The 18,145-nt window shown below is 36.6% G+C and overlaps 2 protein-coding genes across 2 annotated transcripts; one reads left to right on the forward strand and one right to left on the reverse strand.

Annotated features, from left to right (window-relative positions):
* Positions 1-709: 709 nt before the first annotated feature.
* Positions 710-18,145, reverse strand: pex19 (peroxisomal biogenesis factor 19). The gene is made up of 8 exons (XM_042497736.2): positions 18,022-18,145; positions 5,896-5,984; positions 4,037-4,199; positions 3,853-3,938; positions 3,589-3,762; positions 3,339-3,506; positions 2,941-2,985; positions 710-2,255 (listed from the first exon to the last, which is right to left on the reverse strand). Exons 1-8 carry the CDS (start codon positions 18,137-18,139, stop codon positions 2,169-2,171), a joined length of 930 nt encoding a protein of 309 aa, XP_042353670.2. The 5' UTR covers positions 18,140-18,145; the 3' UTR covers positions 710-2,168.
* LOC148188052 (uncharacterized) lies at positions 10,576-17,096 on the forward strand. Its single transcript, XM_088085687.1, has 9 exons — positions 10,576-13,811; positions 14,177-14,311; positions 14,532-14,666; positions 14,944-15,012; positions 15,602-15,696; positions 15,822-15,948; positions 16,188-16,308; positions 16,403-16,473; positions 16,618-17,096. Exons 1-9 carry the CDS (start codon positions 11,238-11,240, stop codon positions 16,732-16,734), a joined length of 3,444 nt encoding a protein of 1,147 aa, XP_087941813.1. The 5' UTR covers positions 10,576-11,237; the 3' UTR covers positions 16,735-17,096.

The raw sequence follows: 18,145 nt of genomic DNA on the forward strand, positions 1-18,145 counted from the left end.
TTTGTTTCTGGTCACACAGACACCTTAACAGAAATAGAAACTGCATCCTCCTAATATCTATAGAGATGCATACTATTTAAAAGGAACCCTGTGTAGCATTTAGTGCCGATTTCAACCAGCTGAAACTTCTCCTGTGTGGCAAGCATGATCTCCCAGTTACAATTCCTTCATTGTTTATTGTTTAGGAGGTTTTTACTATTTTTTTTAAATTATCCACAGAGGTTGCTTCCTCTCCAAAACAAATGGGCCAAGTGATTAAAACCAGTAGAAATGCTGAATAAATCAGTTTCACGTTGAAAGTCAGTGTCTTTCCAGTGCTGTTTGGCTTGTTGCAGAGGGGCAACTAACCACAGTGTCTACTGTAGAAACACAGCAGTGCAACATATCAGACTATATGGACAAGGACCCACTCCCTATGTAGTTATAAACAGCTCATTCTAAGGTAAGAGAAACACAGCAATTCTCATTTGTAGGTTATTATAAAAGAAAGAAAACAGACTTATTGTATTATATACCATTTCTGCCAATATAGCCCCCTAAATCCTTTAAACTGGACCTATCATTTACTCCTTATAAATAAATACATAAAATTGCATAAAATGGAAATACTCACGAAAAAGTATCTCAAAATTGCACAGAATTAATAGACTTTCATGCTATCACTCGCTCCTGCTAACATGGAAGCAATGATGACAAATAATCCACAAAATAATTTGCAATATATTGTTATTTTATTTCATATATTTACAAAACAAAACAAAATAGTGTCAAATAACAGGTTGCATTTTTTTTTTTTTAACGGTTCTCTGGGCGTATTTGCATTGGCCCTGAGAGTTGAATAGATCACACACCCCCCCACCCCCTTCATGGACCTCCACAGCGGAGCCTCCCCTCTGCTGTGTTCGATGTAAAGCTGATCTCTTTTAGGTGCATGGCTGACTGAATCCTTTCACAGTACTCCTTTATTATAGAGTGATTGATGTGCTGATGGTCAGGTGATTTCTAGACCTCTCTCTACGGTCACAGCGGTAAAAATTTGTCCGCTGGCAAAAGAATCAGGTGAAAAGTAGCTGCTGGAGTAAACAAACCCTCCTAGCACAGCCGACATGTCATCAGGCTGTTGATGTTTTACCCATCAGTGCATCTGTATGAATTATCGATGTGTTTCTCTCGTTGTGTGACCTTCTCTGGAAAGATGAGATACTTTTGATGGCAGGTGGAGAATTTCCCAGCAGGGACCCCATACCAAAGAAAACATTACTCTGCACATTAAAAACACTGGGAATCACAAGGGGAGCACTTTGCACAGTAACTCTACACTATAATCATCAATGTAACCACGGCAAAGGCATATTTGGAGGGAAATTATCACCTCAATCACTTCAAATCAATAACTGGGAATGGAGGATAACACTAAGAGGGGACTGGGGTTTTGTTGAATTAGTTGGCTGAGTTACAGTTGGTGCTGGAAACCTCTCACTCCTCTCTAGTCCATTTTATTATTTAAATAATTAACAAATATACACCACTTTTTTCCTTACGTTAGTAAGTAATTAACTCGTTAAGTTAGATCCTCTACAGCCTGTACAGCGACAGAGTCTTGATTTAAGAAGTACCAAATAATTATTGCAAACCTGGTGTAAACATGAGATGATATTGCAAAATTCACACCAATTTAAAACTAAAGTCTGCGGAGCTTTAGCTGAATGATAGCTAAAATAATAACTTAAATTTGTTTCGCAAAGGCACTGTTTATACCCGTGAGGTGTTTTTGATAGATTTTACCATGAGGCTAAACAGTATAGTAAAAACAACATGAACTGCAGTGGTATTTTCTTTTTAAAGGAATACCGTTAAAACTAAACCGTGAAGGAACTGCAGCAACCGCTGGCAAACTAATGCGGAGATGTTAAAATGTTCTAAGTCGTGCGTTCAGTGATTTTAGACAGAGGAGGGTGTGTTTGGTGCGTCGTTCCTGTTGGTTTTGGTGCCTCCTCCTGTTGTTTCTGCATCCACACACCTTCTACGTGAGACAGAACGGTGTTGACGGTCTGGTCTCACTCCTGCCTGACCTTCACTCCACACTCCCTCACTCCTCGCCTGTTGCTGACGCACACAGAGTTGACCCTCTGGCTCCAGTGCTTCTGATGGAAGGCACTGCCACCTCATCACATGATGGAGCACTGGTCTGCCGCCCCAGCCCCGGGGCCTCCTGGGAGATTGAGGGAGTCCATGTCAAAGTTGAACCCTGGTGGCTGGAGGAGAGAAAGAAAGAGGAAGACCACTGTAATATCTGAGCTCTGGTTGGGTGAAGCCATTTATAATATTGATAATTTTCCATATTATTTATACAGTGGTGCTGCAGCCATCCCTGCAATACAGAAAATCGGGCTGGGATGATATGCTTATCTCCAGATTAAGGCTGGAACAAACTTTCGACATTGAACGTCTGCAGACAGCAGCAGTCATGCGGTTCTTCCATAGTAGATCTGAAAGCGGACCCATGATGAAACTGTGAGTTGGCCTTTTCATACCTTTTTTCCACCTCCACACAGGGAAAAGCACTAAAGTCTGGGCCCTATGCATAAGCAGTTTCTGTGGGCCCCTGATCTTCCTCTCTTGATAAACGTCTCTCTCACACATCTTTTGAATTTTTTTCTCACAAAGCCATTTAGCTTTCTTTCCCTTTTGATCTTTTACTTTCTGCAACCCAAATTCCCTTTTGGGTTTGGCTCTGGCTACATTTTGTGCAGGGCCAGACGAAACCATTTTGTACCTTTAAAGGGTGAGAGGGGCCTCTGGGAGCTTCCACTATTTTAAAAGTTTCAGTCTTTCAACCAAATCTTTCAGCCAGTTTACTTAAGTTATGGCTCAAATTACTTTGGGTAATATACACACAATACACTGTATTTTGTTGACAGAGAGCAGTGCAAAACTTACCGCATCACCTGCTAGCTCTTTGGGTGGTTGGCCCAGGTCCTGCAGCTGTAAGTGAAAGCATTATAATATTTAATGAGTTTCATTTGTAACAAGCCAAAATCCACTCACATTAAATTAAACAATACAACTGTTTTTTTAAGATCTATGTCATGCACTGGCAACATGCTCTTGCAGTTGTAAGTATTTAATGTATGGTATCTGCAGCATGTAAGCACTGAATCAGTCACAGTAAGGGTTAAATGCTGATTTACAATCTAAATTTGTAAAAAAAAAAAAAAAAAGTTTGAGGCAAAAGACATTGTAACAAAACCTAAAAAACAGATTGTTTCTGATTTTTTTCTCCCAGAGTCATTCACAATATTTCAACAACCAAAAACTCAAATGCAGAGTGTGTCAACCTTTTGCATCAGGTCCATGATGCTCTCGAACGTGCCGTCTTTATCTTCTTGCCCCTCTCCCTCCTCAAAGTGCTTACATATGTCTCCCATGATTTTGGCCTGCTGCTCATAGCGCTGGTAGTCCTCGGGACTAAGGTTTGGCTTGTTGGCATCCAACCATTCTGGGTACTGAGGGGGTGAGTGACATTTATGAGTGACGCTTTGTAGTGAAACTAGAGCCTGTGGTGATGGCTGGTAAAGCAGTACACACCTTGGCAGTGATCTCTTTGAGAGATGGATAAAGCACTTCCTTAGAGAGAAGATTCTGCATGATGGACTGCATGATAGGCAGGATGTTTCCGTCGTCGCCGCCTACTTCCCCACTCTCATCCAATCCTAGGCCTTCTAGAGCCTTGACGAGGTCATCTCCGGCTAGTCCTGAAGTCTGTAAGCAAATACAGACAGTTTATAAACTCCTTTATGTTCTCATCACTCAAACAGTTTGATAATAATTGATCCATTCTGATTCACCCACCTGCAGGTTGTCTGCATTTTTGGCCAGGCCACGAAGGGTTTCTTTAAGACAGGAAGTGAATTCTTGTTGGGAGGCGGTGTCAGTGCCTATACAGAATACACACACACACATCATTAAGGCTACAGGAACAAAATATTAAGTAAAAGAACATCAAAACCACAATTAAGGAAATTACAGCCCTTACCAACTTTGCCTGCAGCCTCTGACAGCTTATGAAAGTGCTGCAGAAGTTCTGGCTCTTCGTGAGCCAGCTCGCTCATTGCCTTCTCCCACTCCTCCTTGGCTTGGGTAGCCATGTCCCCCTCAAAGAGAGTCTCAAAGAGTTTGCAGTCTTCAAGCAGAGGTGGCTGCACAGGCAAACAGAAAACATGTAACCTCATTCTGAGACACCTAAGGGAACAGGGTTCCCACACATTTTCATGGACAAAATTTCTGAACTTTTCCGTGACTTCTGAAGGACCCAAAATACCATTTTTTTTCTTGCCCAACTTCCCCAGGGATTTTCAAACATCAAACTTGATTTAAACATAATTTCGGCTAGCATATATATAAGGGGGAGACGGAACATGGGAAGAAGTCGACAACAAGTATGCGGTAGTAAACAAAATGTCAGGCATCGACACATATTTAAGCTATGTTACGGCAGCTACAGAAAATAAATAAAATAAATCATCATGTTACATTATGTGAAAGGTTATCCATGAAAGATTTCTGTAACATTAAAAAAAAAGTTCTGACTTTTCTAAAATGTTCAATGATTTTTACTAAATCCATAACCTCTCTAGGCCAGGGAAAATGAATGGTGATATTTCATGACTTTTTAAAGTTTGCCATGACCGTGGGAACCCTGGAGGAAAGACTGTGAATGCTAACTTGTATTTAGCCGTTTTTAGTGCCTGTGTTTAACTTTTTTAGTTTTTTCATACTAAATAAACTCTTTGCCATTACGGGCAACTTAAAGGGTATTGTCTGCAGACATCAGTCAATTTTGGTTTATGGCCACAGTTACTGTCCCAAAAACATTAGTTAGACACGAGAAAGCACTTTTTGGTGGGCGGTAAACTTTTTGGCATGGGGTCTAAACTTTACAAGCTATGCAAGTTACACAACCAACAACCAGCTGATTGAAACATACGACAGCAGCAAAAGTAAACAAGTGATAAAACTAAGAAAACAGAGAAAGAGGAACTGACCAAGTGAGCGACCAATAACAAACAAACACAAATATTTGTCTCTAGTTGGAGACAGTGACTTAAAATAATCAGAAAAAAAATTTACAGTATATTTTTGCTTATTTTTGTTTATTATCTGTGCTGCTGGATGGACAATCAAAAAATAAATAAGTGACTTGAGACTGCAATATCCAAACTTTTCCCTTGATGGTTCTTGTTAGGAAAGTGAACAATGAAAAGCAGAGTTAGATTCTCCAATTCCTTGATCCTTTGGTTGAAAATGACCTAATTTTAAAATAAAATTAAAGGTCTGGTGTTTAGGATTTAGAGGTATCTTGTGGTGAGGTTGCAGAAACAAAACCATTCCCGTGAGCCAACTATGTAAGAGAACTATGGAGGCTGACGCGAAAATATGAACGGCCCTATCTTGAGCCAGTGTTTAGTTTGTCTGTTGTGGGCTACTGTAGAACAACATGGCGTACTCCGTGGAAGAAGATCCTCTCCTAATGTAGATATGAATGGCTGATTCAAGATAGCGAAAACAAAACAATTCTCAATGTCAGGTGATTATACACGAATGACAACATGGTCATGATTATTAAATACCATTTCTGCCAAGAGATGCCCCTAAATCCTAAACATTGGATGTTTAAATGACAGTGATGTAAAAGCAATCTATGCTGCAGCTACTTGAGCCAAGTTTATAAAAAAATGATTCACAAGCAGCAATCAGGTGGTAAGTACAATTCAGTAAGGAGAGAACAGCCAACACAGAGAAGTGGAGGCTGTGATTAGGTAGTCGGTGCACATGTAACACAACAAGATGCAACTCTTGAAACAGCATGATTATGACACAAATAATAAAACAGACCTTCTCTGCACCACCTTTGGCTGAGGAGGAAGCAGCAGCAGGTTCAGGGGCTGGAGGGTCTGGAGTCTTGTCAAAATCATCCAATGCACCTGAAAGAAAAGGATGGCATTAGAACCATGCCGGTAGACTTTTTTAAGGATTTTAAAGGAGAATTCAGCACAAATGTTACAATTGAGCCATTACCTACTTATTCTTATAATCACTTTCAGCCCCAGCTGCAGAAAAGGCATCACACTTTCATCAAATGTCTCAAAACATTTTATGAAGCTAATTTAAAACCATTCTACTGTGTCAAAAGGATTTATATCTTGTATTTTCCTCACCAGTAATGCCACTTAATGTGATCTTTAGAGTAATCCAATGTATGGTTCAAGCTTATTTAGAAATATAAACATGTTGCTTATCCTTAATAGTGTGATTTAAGATGGAAGTATGGCTCAGAATTTAACACTTTGACTAATAATAAAATGGGAAAATTACTGATGAGATTGGGACTTTTCACAAAGCAAACAAACAATGTTTATTTAGTACACCTAACTAACACTAATAATACAACAATTCTGCAATAACTCCTACTCATTTGTGCTGCTATGAGAACTGCACTTGTAGGGTAACAGTGGTATATTGGTTTCAAGTAATATCGAAGGAAACGTGCAACTGATAAGAGAATCTCACCTTTATTTTAGTTATTTTAAAAAGAGAGAATGTTTACACATATCTCCATTATAAAAGGTTTCAAGTTTCAATAATAGTAATAAAACATTTGTTGTCTGTTTTCATTACTTTAGGGTCACTGTAAATTACAATAACAATAGTTCTGTGACACCGTGATACTGTGAAACCGCGATATTTTCCGAGATTTTGTCATATGGAAATCTCATACTTACTACTGAGAGAAGAGCTGAATACTGTGATATACAAGTATTCAGCTCTTCTCTCTGATTTATGTTTTAGACCTCTCGTTATAAAGCAATACAAAAACAAATTTCTACAATTTTAACAAAAAAACCGTAACATTACGACCTTCAGTACGATCAGTTTTATACCCATTTTTACGGGTTTATGTAGAAGTTTAATACATGCATTCTTTTCGCTGGATGTACTTAATAAAGGGGCAACTGAACATTTGTCTAATGCAGAAACATGTTTACAGTAATTTAACACTGTTAACAATTCAACACACGAGTACAAAAGCGCGGGTGATGGGAGGGTGACTGCAGAGAAGTTCGGTAAAGTTGGAAAGATATTCACAGATTCGGACTTCCGGCATCAATAACTCATTAGTGATACGTTGTCAAAACATAAACGAGGCCTCTTTCCCATCGTTGTAAGGTAGACAATGTGCTACAAGCCCAGTTTTATCAAAAGTAGCTGTCTTTCAAGCTGCAGAAATAACATTGGTGTCAATGAGCAGCCGGCGGTGAGACGAGTGGATAGGGACCGTCTGCAAATTGCAAAACCGCTACAGCAGCGAAGAGAAACACTACACAGATATTCAATAACTTCAGTCTTATGCACTGTAGTGTCACCAAATTTACTGCAGCCATCAACTGGCTGCTGCTGATCATACTACAACTCTTGGTTTGATATTTTTAAAAAAAAAATCATAATTTTATGAATTTTTATTAATAATAAAATTCAATAACTCCACTTTTATGCACTGTAGTGTCACCAAAATCATTGCAGCCATCAACTGGATGCTGCTGATCATACTACAACTCTTGGTTTGATATTTTTTAAAAAAATCATAATTTTATGAATTTTTATTAATAATAAAATTCAATAACTCCACTTTTATGCACTGTAGTGTCACCAAAATCATTGCAGCCATCAACTGGATGCTGCTGATCATACTACAACTCTTGGTTTGATATTTTTAAAAAAAATCATAATTTTATGAATTTTTATTAATAATAAAATTCAATAACTCCACTTTTATGCACTGTAGTGTCACCAAAATCATTGCAGCCATCAACTGGATGCTGCTGATCATACTACAACTCTTGGTTTGATATTTTTTAAAAAAATCATAATTTTATGAATTTTTATTAATAATAAAATTCAATAACTCCACTTTTATGCACTGTAGTGTCACCAAAATCATTGCAGCCATCAACTGGATGCTGCTGATCATACTACAACTCTTGGTTTGATATTTTTTAAAAAAATCATAATTTTATGAATTTTTATTAATAATAAAATTCAATAACTCCACTTTTATGTACTGTAGTGTCACCAAAATCACTACAGCCATCAACTGGCTGCTGCTGATCATACTACAACTCTTGGTTTGATATTTTTTTTAAAATCATAATTTTATGGAATTTTTATTAATAATAAAATTCAATAACTCCACTTTTATGCACTGTAGTGTCACCAAATTTACTGCAGCCATCAACTGGCTGCTGCTGATCATACTACAACTCTTGGTTTGATATTTTTTAAAAAATCATAATTTTATGAATTTTTTTAATAATAAAAATTAATAACTCCCCTTTTTTTCCCTGTAGTGTCACCAAAATTAATACAACCAACAACTTGGTGCTGCTGATCATACTACAACTCTTGGTTTGATTTAAAAAAATCATAATTTTATGAATTTTTATTAATAATAAAATTCAATAACTCCACTTTTATGTACTGTAGTGTCACCAAAATCACTACAGCCATCAACTGGATGCTGCTGATCATACTACAACTCTTGGTTTGATATTTTTTTTAAAAAATCATAATTTTATGAATTTTTATTAATAATAAAATTCAATAACTCCACTTTTATGCACTGTAGTGTCACCAAATTTACTGCAGCCATCAACTGGATGCTGCTGATCATACTACAACACTTGGTTTGATATTTTTTAAAAAAATCATAATTTTAAGAATTTTTATTAATAATAAAATTCAATAACTCCACTTTTATGCACTGTAGTGTCACTAAAATCACTACAGCCATCAACTGGATGCTGCTGATCATACTACAACTCTTGGTTTGATATTTTTTTTAAAAAATCATAATTTTATGAATTTTTATTTATAATAAAATTCAATAACTCCACTTTTATGCATTGTAGTGTCACTAAATTTACTGCAGCCATCAACTGGATGCTGCTGATCATACTACAACACTTGGTTTGATATTTTTTTAAAAAATCTTAATTTTAAGAATTTTTATTAATAATAAAATTCAATAACTCCACTTTTATGCACTGTAGTGTCACTAAAATCACTGCAGCCTTCAACTGGCTCCTGTTGATCATACTACAGCACTTGTATAAATATAATAAATAAATTATATATATATATATATATATATATATATTTTTAAGAAACTTTATAATAAAATGCAATAACTTCACCTTTATGCACTGCAGAAGAATTAAACTCTGTCAACCATCATCTGGTTCCTGCTGATCATACTACAACACTTGGTTTGATATTAAAAACATTTTTTCATAATTTTAAGAATTTTTATTAATAATAAAATTCAATAACTCCACTTTTATGTACTGTAGTGTCACCAAATTTACTGCAGCCATCAACTGGCTGCTGCTGATCATACTACAACACTTGGTTTGATATTTTTTTAAAAAATCATAATTTTAAGAATTTTTATTAATAATAAAGTTTAATAACTTCTCTTTTATGTACTGTAGTGTCACCAAAATCATTGCAGCCATCAACTGGCTGCTGCTGATCATACTACAACTCTTGGTTTGATATTTTTTTTTAAATCATAATTTTATGGAATTTTTATTAATAATAAAATTCAATAACTCCACTTTTATGCACTGTAGTGTCACCAAATTTACTGCAGCCATCAACTGGATGCTGCTGATCATACTACAACTCTTGGTTTGATATTTTTTTTAAAATCATAATTTTATGGAATTTTTATTAATAATAAAATTCAATAACTCCACTTTTATGCACTGTAGTGTCACCAAAATCACTACAGCCATCAACTGGCTGCTGCTGATCATACTACAACTCTTGGTTTGATATTTTTTAAAAATCATAATTTTATGAATTTTTTATTAATAATAAAATTCAATAACTCCCTTTTATGCACTGTAGTGTCACCAAAATCATTGCAGCCATCAACTGGATGCTGCTGATCATACTACAACACTTGGTTTGATATTTTTTTTTAAAAATCATAATTTTATTAATTTTTATTAATAATAAAATTCAATAACTCCACTTTTATGCACTGTAGTGTCACCAAATTTACTACAGCCATCAACTGGATGCTGCTGATCATACTACAACACTTGGTTTGATATTTTTTTAAAAAATCATAATTTTATGAATTTTTATTAATAATAAAATTCAATAACTCCACTTTTATGCACTGTAGTGTCACCAAATTTACTACAGCCATCAACTGGATGCTGCTGATCATACTACAACACTTGGTTTGATATTTTTTTAAAAAATCATAATTTTATGAATTTTTATTAATAATAAAATTCAATAACTCCACTTTTATGCACTGTAGTGTCACCAAATTTACTACAGCCATCAACTGGATGCTGCTGATCATACTACAACACTTGGTTTGATATTTTTTTAAAAAATCATAATTTTATGAATTTTTATTAATAATAAAATTCAATAACTCCACTTTTATGTACTGTAGTGTCACCAAAATCATTGCAGCCATCAACTGGATGCTGCTGATCATACTACAACTCTTGGTTTGATATAAAATATTTTTTCGTAAGCGAAAAAGGTGATGTCATTGCTGCCTCAAGGACACTGTTTAAACCAATCACACAAGGATACAAAAGTGTGATCAAGCCACTAGCCAATCAGGAAAAACTTTCAATTAAGCTCCACCTCAGATCTTTTCAGTCTGCATAACCTGCAGATCACCATGAAGGAGAAGATGGCATTGAATTTCGTGGAATTTCTCCGTTTCAGTTCAGTTTCATCTTTATGTGTAAGTAATTTTATGTTTTTTATTGGAGTTTATTTGTTGTGCTGTGCTTGTCTACCTTTTGGAATCTGAAATCTTGACAATATTTACGTAAGTGAAATGTTACTGAATCTCCAAATGATTTTTAATGTAAATGTATTCAGAAATAAATCTAACTTTAACCTCATGTTGAAATATTATGTAAATTGCCAAATAAGAATATTAAATTTTGTAAATCTGAAATGTAATATTACGTTTAGTTTGTAGCTATGTATTGATACTTTAACCTTATCTTGCATTTCTTGATATGACATTTTCATGTGTTTTACTGCATCTTTCCATATTGGACCCCTCACTTTATCTTGATAAAAACTTCTAGCTTTGCTTGTCTCATTTTCACAGGGTTAGGTGCAATGTTAACACAATGGGACGAGTTACAAAAGGAAGCAAAGCTCATAGAAAAGACGTATGGGCAATGGCAGGAGGAATGGAAGCACTGGCCAGAACAATGAAGAGTGCTAACATTGCTAACAGGGATACCAGTTATTCCTCAGAAATATGGTCTGAACTGTCTACAGCACTATTTGGTCAGGATAATCAAAAAAACTGTCACTGGCTCTGGGTCATATGGACCAAAAATCGTAATGGAGTGAGAGATTTAGTCAGCAAACAACAAGAATTGAATGAAGCTCAAAAAAAACCAGTTTGTGAGACTAAGGAGCCATTACTGAGTCATAGTGAGGCAGGTAAGGACAGTGGGACAGAGAACCTGTCGCCCAGCACAATTCAAGATGTCCAAGAGATATCCAATGAGGACACAGAGGAGAACGTTCAGAAAGATGAGTCAGATGGAAACATGGAAAAGACTGATGAAGAAGAAAAAGAACAGGTGCCATTGCAGAGAGATAGCCAACCTGAGCATGGAAAGACACAGGACAAATGTCACTGGAGAAAATTGCCAGTGGTGTCCAAAAAGTTCATAATTACAGTGAATAAAAAGAACTGGAATAAAATTGTTCCACCGCCTGGTTCACAAAAATTGCAGCAACCCTGGACCAATGTATTGTACAACAGTTTCCGCAAAAAAAATCCCTGTTGTACCCTTGCCTTCAAGAGCCAGCACATCAAATGTCCTCACAGTCGGAAAATTAATAGCCCATATTTAAACATCAGTGCAGTCTGTACATTCCCCTCTTGCAATGCAAAATACTACTTTAGAATGAAAAGCAAGCCAGTGGGAGATGCCCCGGTTAAGATGTCTGTGCTACAAAAAGGAAAAATGGCCCACAAAAAAAGTGAAATAAAATTCAGACCAGCAGCAAACCCAAGAAGAGGGAGAATTGCAAGAGCGTTACGTGCAGGACTGAGCAAACTATTCTACAGTAACCTTAAAAAAACACCTGTTGTTGAACTGATTTCAGGAAACATGACCCGAAGTCTGAACAAAAATGTACTAAAAGTGATCAGTTCAGAGGTTAGAAAAGGAAAAAGAATTCATGATGATGTCTTCATGGAGATGTACCTCACTCAAAATATCATGAAGGAATGCGATAGTACATTTCACAAGATGCCAGGGTACATTCAGCACTTTCAAGTTGACCCTTTTGGTGTACATATGTATACTGAAACAGGGATAGGCATAGTTGTGCAACACCTGAGAAAGAAGACCCCACTGACCTTACACCTAGATGCTACAGGTAATGTTGCATCCAAAGTTCCTGGTCAGACCAAAAGACTCCTCTACTACTCTCTTACTCTTCCTGGAGGAGGTCAGAGTGCACCCCCCCTCCCAGTCTGTGAAATGCTGACAAATGAACACTCTGTACCTCCAATCACATTTTGGCTAATGCAGTTCCTCCGAAAAGTGTCGCAGTACACAAAACTACGAGTACATCAAGTTGAAACAGATTACAGCTGGGCACTACTCCAAAGCGTTCTTCTGTCGTTCAACAGGGAGAGCATTGTCAGCTATTTGGACAGAGCTTTTGCTATTTGTTCAAAACTGAAGACATGGAGGGATCTCAGAATGTTTACAGTGCTACACATATGCTCTGCGCATGTGCTTAAAGCAGTTGCTCAGTCAATTGGGAGAAAAACCAATGACAAAGGTTTGAAAGATTTTGCAACGTTTGCGTTTGCCAGGCTCCAAAACAGTACCTCAATGACTACAGCACTCAAAATCTTCCGCCTCATGTGCACTGTGTTGACTGGAAAACACAAGACAAATAAAGTCCTTGATAGTCTTATGGCCCTGAAGGACTTGATAAAAGAAGACAAGACCCCCAACATGGAAGACACTGAAAAACTAAAGGACACACCTTTAGCTCAGGAGGAAGATGATGAAGACAGAAGAAATGCCCACACAATTGTTGGTAGGTCTCCATTCACATCTGAATTCAGAAAGGTCTTTGAGGAGGTGCAGGCAGAACTTGAAAAAGAGACCCCAAATTGTGAGGAAAACCCATACTTCTGTCCGGCTATTGTGGATGTCCTTTTTGAAAAATACCTTGGCATTTTCCCTCTTTGGAGTGGTCTGCTGTTGGGAAATTTAAAAAGGTACGCATCTGACATGGAAGACGAAAACTTTGGCCCAAGCAAAACCAGGGACACAAACTGCCATGTGGAAAGATGGTTTGGAATTGTGAAACATTCAATTCTAAAAAAGGAGAAGGGACTGAGGCCAGGGACCTTTGTAAGAAAAATGTATGGCTCTCTACAGGGGAGATACAGAGAGCACATCATGACCCACAAATTCCCTGAGCAGTTACTCATTAAAACCATCCCAAAAGACATCACTCAGTATCAGGAGAGTTGGGCAAAGAAAGAAGGAGCAAAGCCCCAAGCTGGCAAGTCCAAATTTTACACTGCTCCAGCTACAGTACCAGGTCCAAAAACATCAAAGGCAACACTGAAAACTGGCAAAGGTCTTCTGCAAAACTTTGATCAGGGGAAACGCAGCAGTGACCTCACAAGCAAAAAGTCCAAGCCTGCCACAGAGGTAATTTTTAATTATTATTTTTTTGCATATCACTACTGTAAAAAAAAATTTACAAAAAATAATTATAAGTCATTATCATTCAAGGATCAATCAAAATCAACTTGACACTTACCAGAGCTATTGTGGGAAACATTAATAAGCATTAGGGGAAGCTGTATTCACACCCAATGTGTGCTCAACCCAGGACATAGGTATTGAGTCCATCTTAAAATACTAAAGTTGTAATAATGCAAGAAATATTAATGAATACAAAATGAGGTGGCTTTGTTCAATGACAGTTTTCTGTATCAGGACAATAGAATGTATAGCCAGAGGATTACAATGCTGTATTACATGATATGAGTTTATTGTTCATATTCTTGTAGGTTGATGCCCTTTGGACATGCACACCAACAGAGGTTGTTGTGGCTCTTATCAGACATGCTGAAGCGAAGCAAAATTTCACCCTGCGGCACAAGGAATTTCAGAGTTTGAGGCCTGATGAACTCATCATTGGCGAGGCAAGTTTCTTTTTAAAATGGTCAATGTACCATATTGTCCAAGTTATCCAGCAGGTCAGAAGAGCTGAAGTATGACTCAGACAAATTAGTCTAATAATGTTGTAAAATGTTGTATAAACGCTTGTTCATGACAGTGAGATGACATGAATTAACTTTAGCCTCTATATTACCTGACGTGTTTGTATGTATGTTTGCATTTCCCCTACAATTTTTCTATAAGGTAATTGAATGTTACATTAGAGCCAAACTCATCTCTAAGGATACTGCTGGCCGACTATACCACATGGATCACTACATCATGGGTGTTATTTTAAACGGCACAAGAGAGCAGATGGCCAGGCAAGGATTAAAAAAGGTGAGTATAACTATATTAATTTATTTTATTTTTAACACTTAGTAGTGTAGTCTGGAGTGTCAGTGTCAGTAGGCTTCAGATAGGACACTAAATTCTTTGATTGTTGATGTACACATGCGCTGGTGTTATCAGCCATGATGTGATACTGGAAATGTAGTTTTCAATACATAATGTCCCATAGAGGAAAAAAGATTATGTTTATTGTGTATGTGAAATTTTCTTTTGCTTCTGTGTACTACAGAAAAAATACAATTATTGTGCTTACATATTTTGTCAGGTCACATTTGATGACTATGATGGAGTCATTGGATTTGTCAACGAAAGAAATGTCCACTGGAAGTTTGTGGTGAGTATAAAACTATGCGCCATTACAGAATTTATGTATTGGTCATTGTTTGTACATTCAAAGGTAATGAACCTTAGTTTGCTATAATGATTTATAGTTATCTAAAATTAAGTACATACAACTAAATATACATGACAATGTATTCTTTTTTAAATAAAAGTTCTTTTTAAAAACAGATAATTATTCAAGTCACAGTACTGTAATATATTTAATAATCTGACATTTTTCTCTCATGCAGTCATTTTTGTACATGCTGTAGCTAATTATCCATGCCTCACAATTGATTGTTATTCTACGAATGATATGTTTTTGTTTAAACGTCATCACTGTCTTCATCCATTACTTGATGGAATCATTTAAGATGATTGTCCAAACAAAGCCCTCCTACCAGCACTACTACTTACTTAATAATCTGAGTCTACTTTCAGTCACTAAGACTCCAAATTGTAACTCGCGTGTAAAACTTACTTTCAACTGATGTGACTGCTATCAAGTCTCTTTATACCAAGTGGAATGTCAAAATATGTTATTAGTCTTGCTGTTGTTGTTAACATATTTAAAGATGCCATCATTTTCCTTTTTCAAACAGTACCTTCATGCCTTGTCAAACCACATTTTTGTGGTTGATCCTCTGAAAGGGTCAAATGAAGCTGAGGACACCAAAAAGGCTGGCTACAGATTTGGGTAATATTAAATATTACTTCTTAAATAATATAAATTACAAGAAATTAATACTATATTACACATTTAGTAAAGCTATGGAGTAAGCACAAATCTAAACCAAAATTGATTTACCTTTAACCCTGCAGACAGTATTTCAAAATGCGTCGGAATAGATTTGGAAAGGAGGACTGGGTTAACATCAAGTGGCAACCTGGCAAGATACGCCACACCTTCCAGAAAGATAACACCAGTTGTGGGATCTTTGTGATGCAGGTGATTCTATGAAACATGCCTTTTTAAAAAACATAAAATTAGATTAGTTATTAGATTAGACTTTATTCATCCCGGGGAAATTGTTTGTTGCAGCAGTACAGATGTAGGAAAAGCAATAACATAGACAATATACACTGCACAGTAAAATAAAATACAATATACGTTAAGGTAAGCATAATGCATATAGTTTTACTGAGTAATGTCATACACAGAAAATGTATTTTTTACTATCTTTACAGATGGCCAAGATGACGGTGATGGAGTTTCCAAACATCCCACAGTCATTTGACATTGACTCATCAACACAGTCCCTTCAAAGTCTAAGAAGGGACATGGCAGAGGAAATTCTTGAACGATCAGGTATTGTTCTAAATATTACATTCATATGTTGAGCATCTGCTACAAACTTAATAATAATATATTTATTACTTACTAATTTACACCTTTTTTTCAGTTTCAAAGGATGATTTCTGTTCTTTCTGTGGAAGTGAGGACCTGCCCAAAACTTCCGTTGATGCTGTTTGGGTGAGGCTACTTTAACAGTTTCAAAACAATGAATAGTCTGAATCGTAGAATAACATTAGCTAAATTAAATATTGTATACTTTGCATTCCAGGTTTCCTAATGTTAACATTTTTCTATATGTTTAACACATTAATCCCCATCTAGATTCAGTGTGGAATTTGTGCAAGATGGTTTCACACCCTTTGCCTTGGAATGACGACAGCCCAAATACCAAACAAAGATACGCCTTGGTATTGTGTGATGTGCAACAGCCATAGCTGAAGAGGCTGTAGGCAAGATAGGCTCTTATGATCAAGAGGAGCCGGTTGATAGTTGGACAAAGTTTCAATTTTCTACAGTACACAAGAGGGAAGTTATTGAATTTTATTATTAATATAAATTCTTTAAAATTATGTTGTTGTTTTTGTTTTATATATCAAAGTGTTGTAGTATGATCAGCAGGAGCAAGTTGATGGTTGGACAGAGTTTAATTCTTCTACAGTATGTAAAAGTGAAGTTATATGAATGTATTATTAATAAAAAAAATCCTACAGTACATAAGAGTGGAGTTATTACATTTTATTACAAATAAAAATTCCATAAAATTATGATTTTTAAAAAAATATCAAACCAAGAGTTGTAGTATGATCAGCAGCATCCAGTTGATGGCTGCAATGATTTTGGTGACACTACAGTGCATAAAAGTGGAGTTATTGAATTTTATTATTAATAAAAATTCATAAAATTATGATTTTTTTTAAAAAATATCAAACCAAGAGTTGTAGTATGATCAGCAGCAGCCAGTTGATGGCTGCAGTAAATTTGGTGACACTACAGTGCATAAGACTGAAGTTATTGAATATCTGTGTAGTGTTTCTCTTCGCTGCTGTAGCGGTTTTGCAATTTGCAGACGGTCCCTATCCACTCGTCTCACCGCCGGCTGCTCATTGACACCAATGTTATTTCTGCAGCTTGAAAGACAGCTACTTTTGATAAAACTGGGCTTGTAGCACATTGTCTACCTTACAACGATGGGAAAGAGGCCTCGTTCATGTTTTGACAACGTATCACTGATGAGTTATTGATGCCGAAAGTCCGAATCTGTGAATATCTTTCCAACTTTACCGAACTCTGCAGAGAAACGTCTATCACTGACAGTTCAGCTGCCATGTTATACGATCAGATTGTTATCATCAGAAATGTACCTGCCTTTCTATTAAAATAAATCCACGGTATACACGTTATATGTGGTAGATCTAGATCACAGCGATCTAAGCTAGCTAGCACTGGCAACATCAAGTGCTCTATGACATAAAGTTAGCCGCATGCAATGACAACTTTTATTTGATTGATTGTTTTGGGTTAATCTATCGCCGGTTGCTCCGATAAGCTACTTTGTCCATATCAGGGACGTTAACGGGTGGTCCCACCAAGCGCGCGAGCTAACCGTTGACACAGAGAAGGATGGAGCTGTCCCAGAGACAAAAAAAAGACATTTTAACACCAGAGTAAACAGTACATATATGAGTAAAGAGGGAGCCGCTGTAAAGACTAAATGTCACCACTTACTGTCCAACAATTCGTCCAATTCTGCATCGTGTCCGGCGGACTGCTGGCCTGCTCCCGACGCCATGATGCTACCTTCTCCAAACACCCACACTGGTCTCCGAAAATTGACGTTTCTCATGGAAAA

Source organism: Plectropomus leopardus, chromosome 12 (assembly GCF_026936395.1).
Source record: "Plectropomus leopardus strain MGB_pleo_1.0 chromosome 12, ASM2693639v1, whole genome shotgun sequence".
Lineage (NCBI taxonomy): Eukaryota > Metazoa > Chordata > Actinopteri > Perciformes > Serranidae > Plectropomus > Plectropomus leopardus.

Excerpts from the sequence above, each read along its gene's own strand:
- LOC148188052 (XM_088085687.1), top strand. The coding sequence starts at position 11,238 with ATGGGACGAGTTACAAAAGGAAGCAAAGCTCATAGAAAAGACGTATGG. Across the intron at positions 13,812-14,176 it reads AGTCCAAGCCTGCCACAGAG|GTTGATGCCCTTTGGACATG; the intron begins GTAATTTTTAAT and ends ATATTCTTGTAG. Across the intron at positions 15,949-16,187 it reads GTGGGATCTTTGTGATGCAG|ATGGCCAAGATGACGGTGAT; the intron begins GTGATTCTATGA and ends CTATCTTTACAG.
- pex19 (XM_042497736.2), bottom strand. The coding sequence starts at position 18,139 with ATGAGAAACGTCAATTTTCGGAGACCAGTGTGGGTGTTTGGAGAAGGT. Across the intron at positions 5,985-18,021 it reads ATTGGACGAATTGTTGGACA|GTGCATTGGATGATTTTGAC; the intron begins GTAAGTGGTGAC and ends CTTTTCTTTCAG. Across the intron at positions 3,939-4,036 it reads AGAGGCTGCAGGCAAAGTTG|GCACTGACACCGCCTCCCAA; the intron begins GTAAGGGCTGTA and ends TATTCTGTATAG.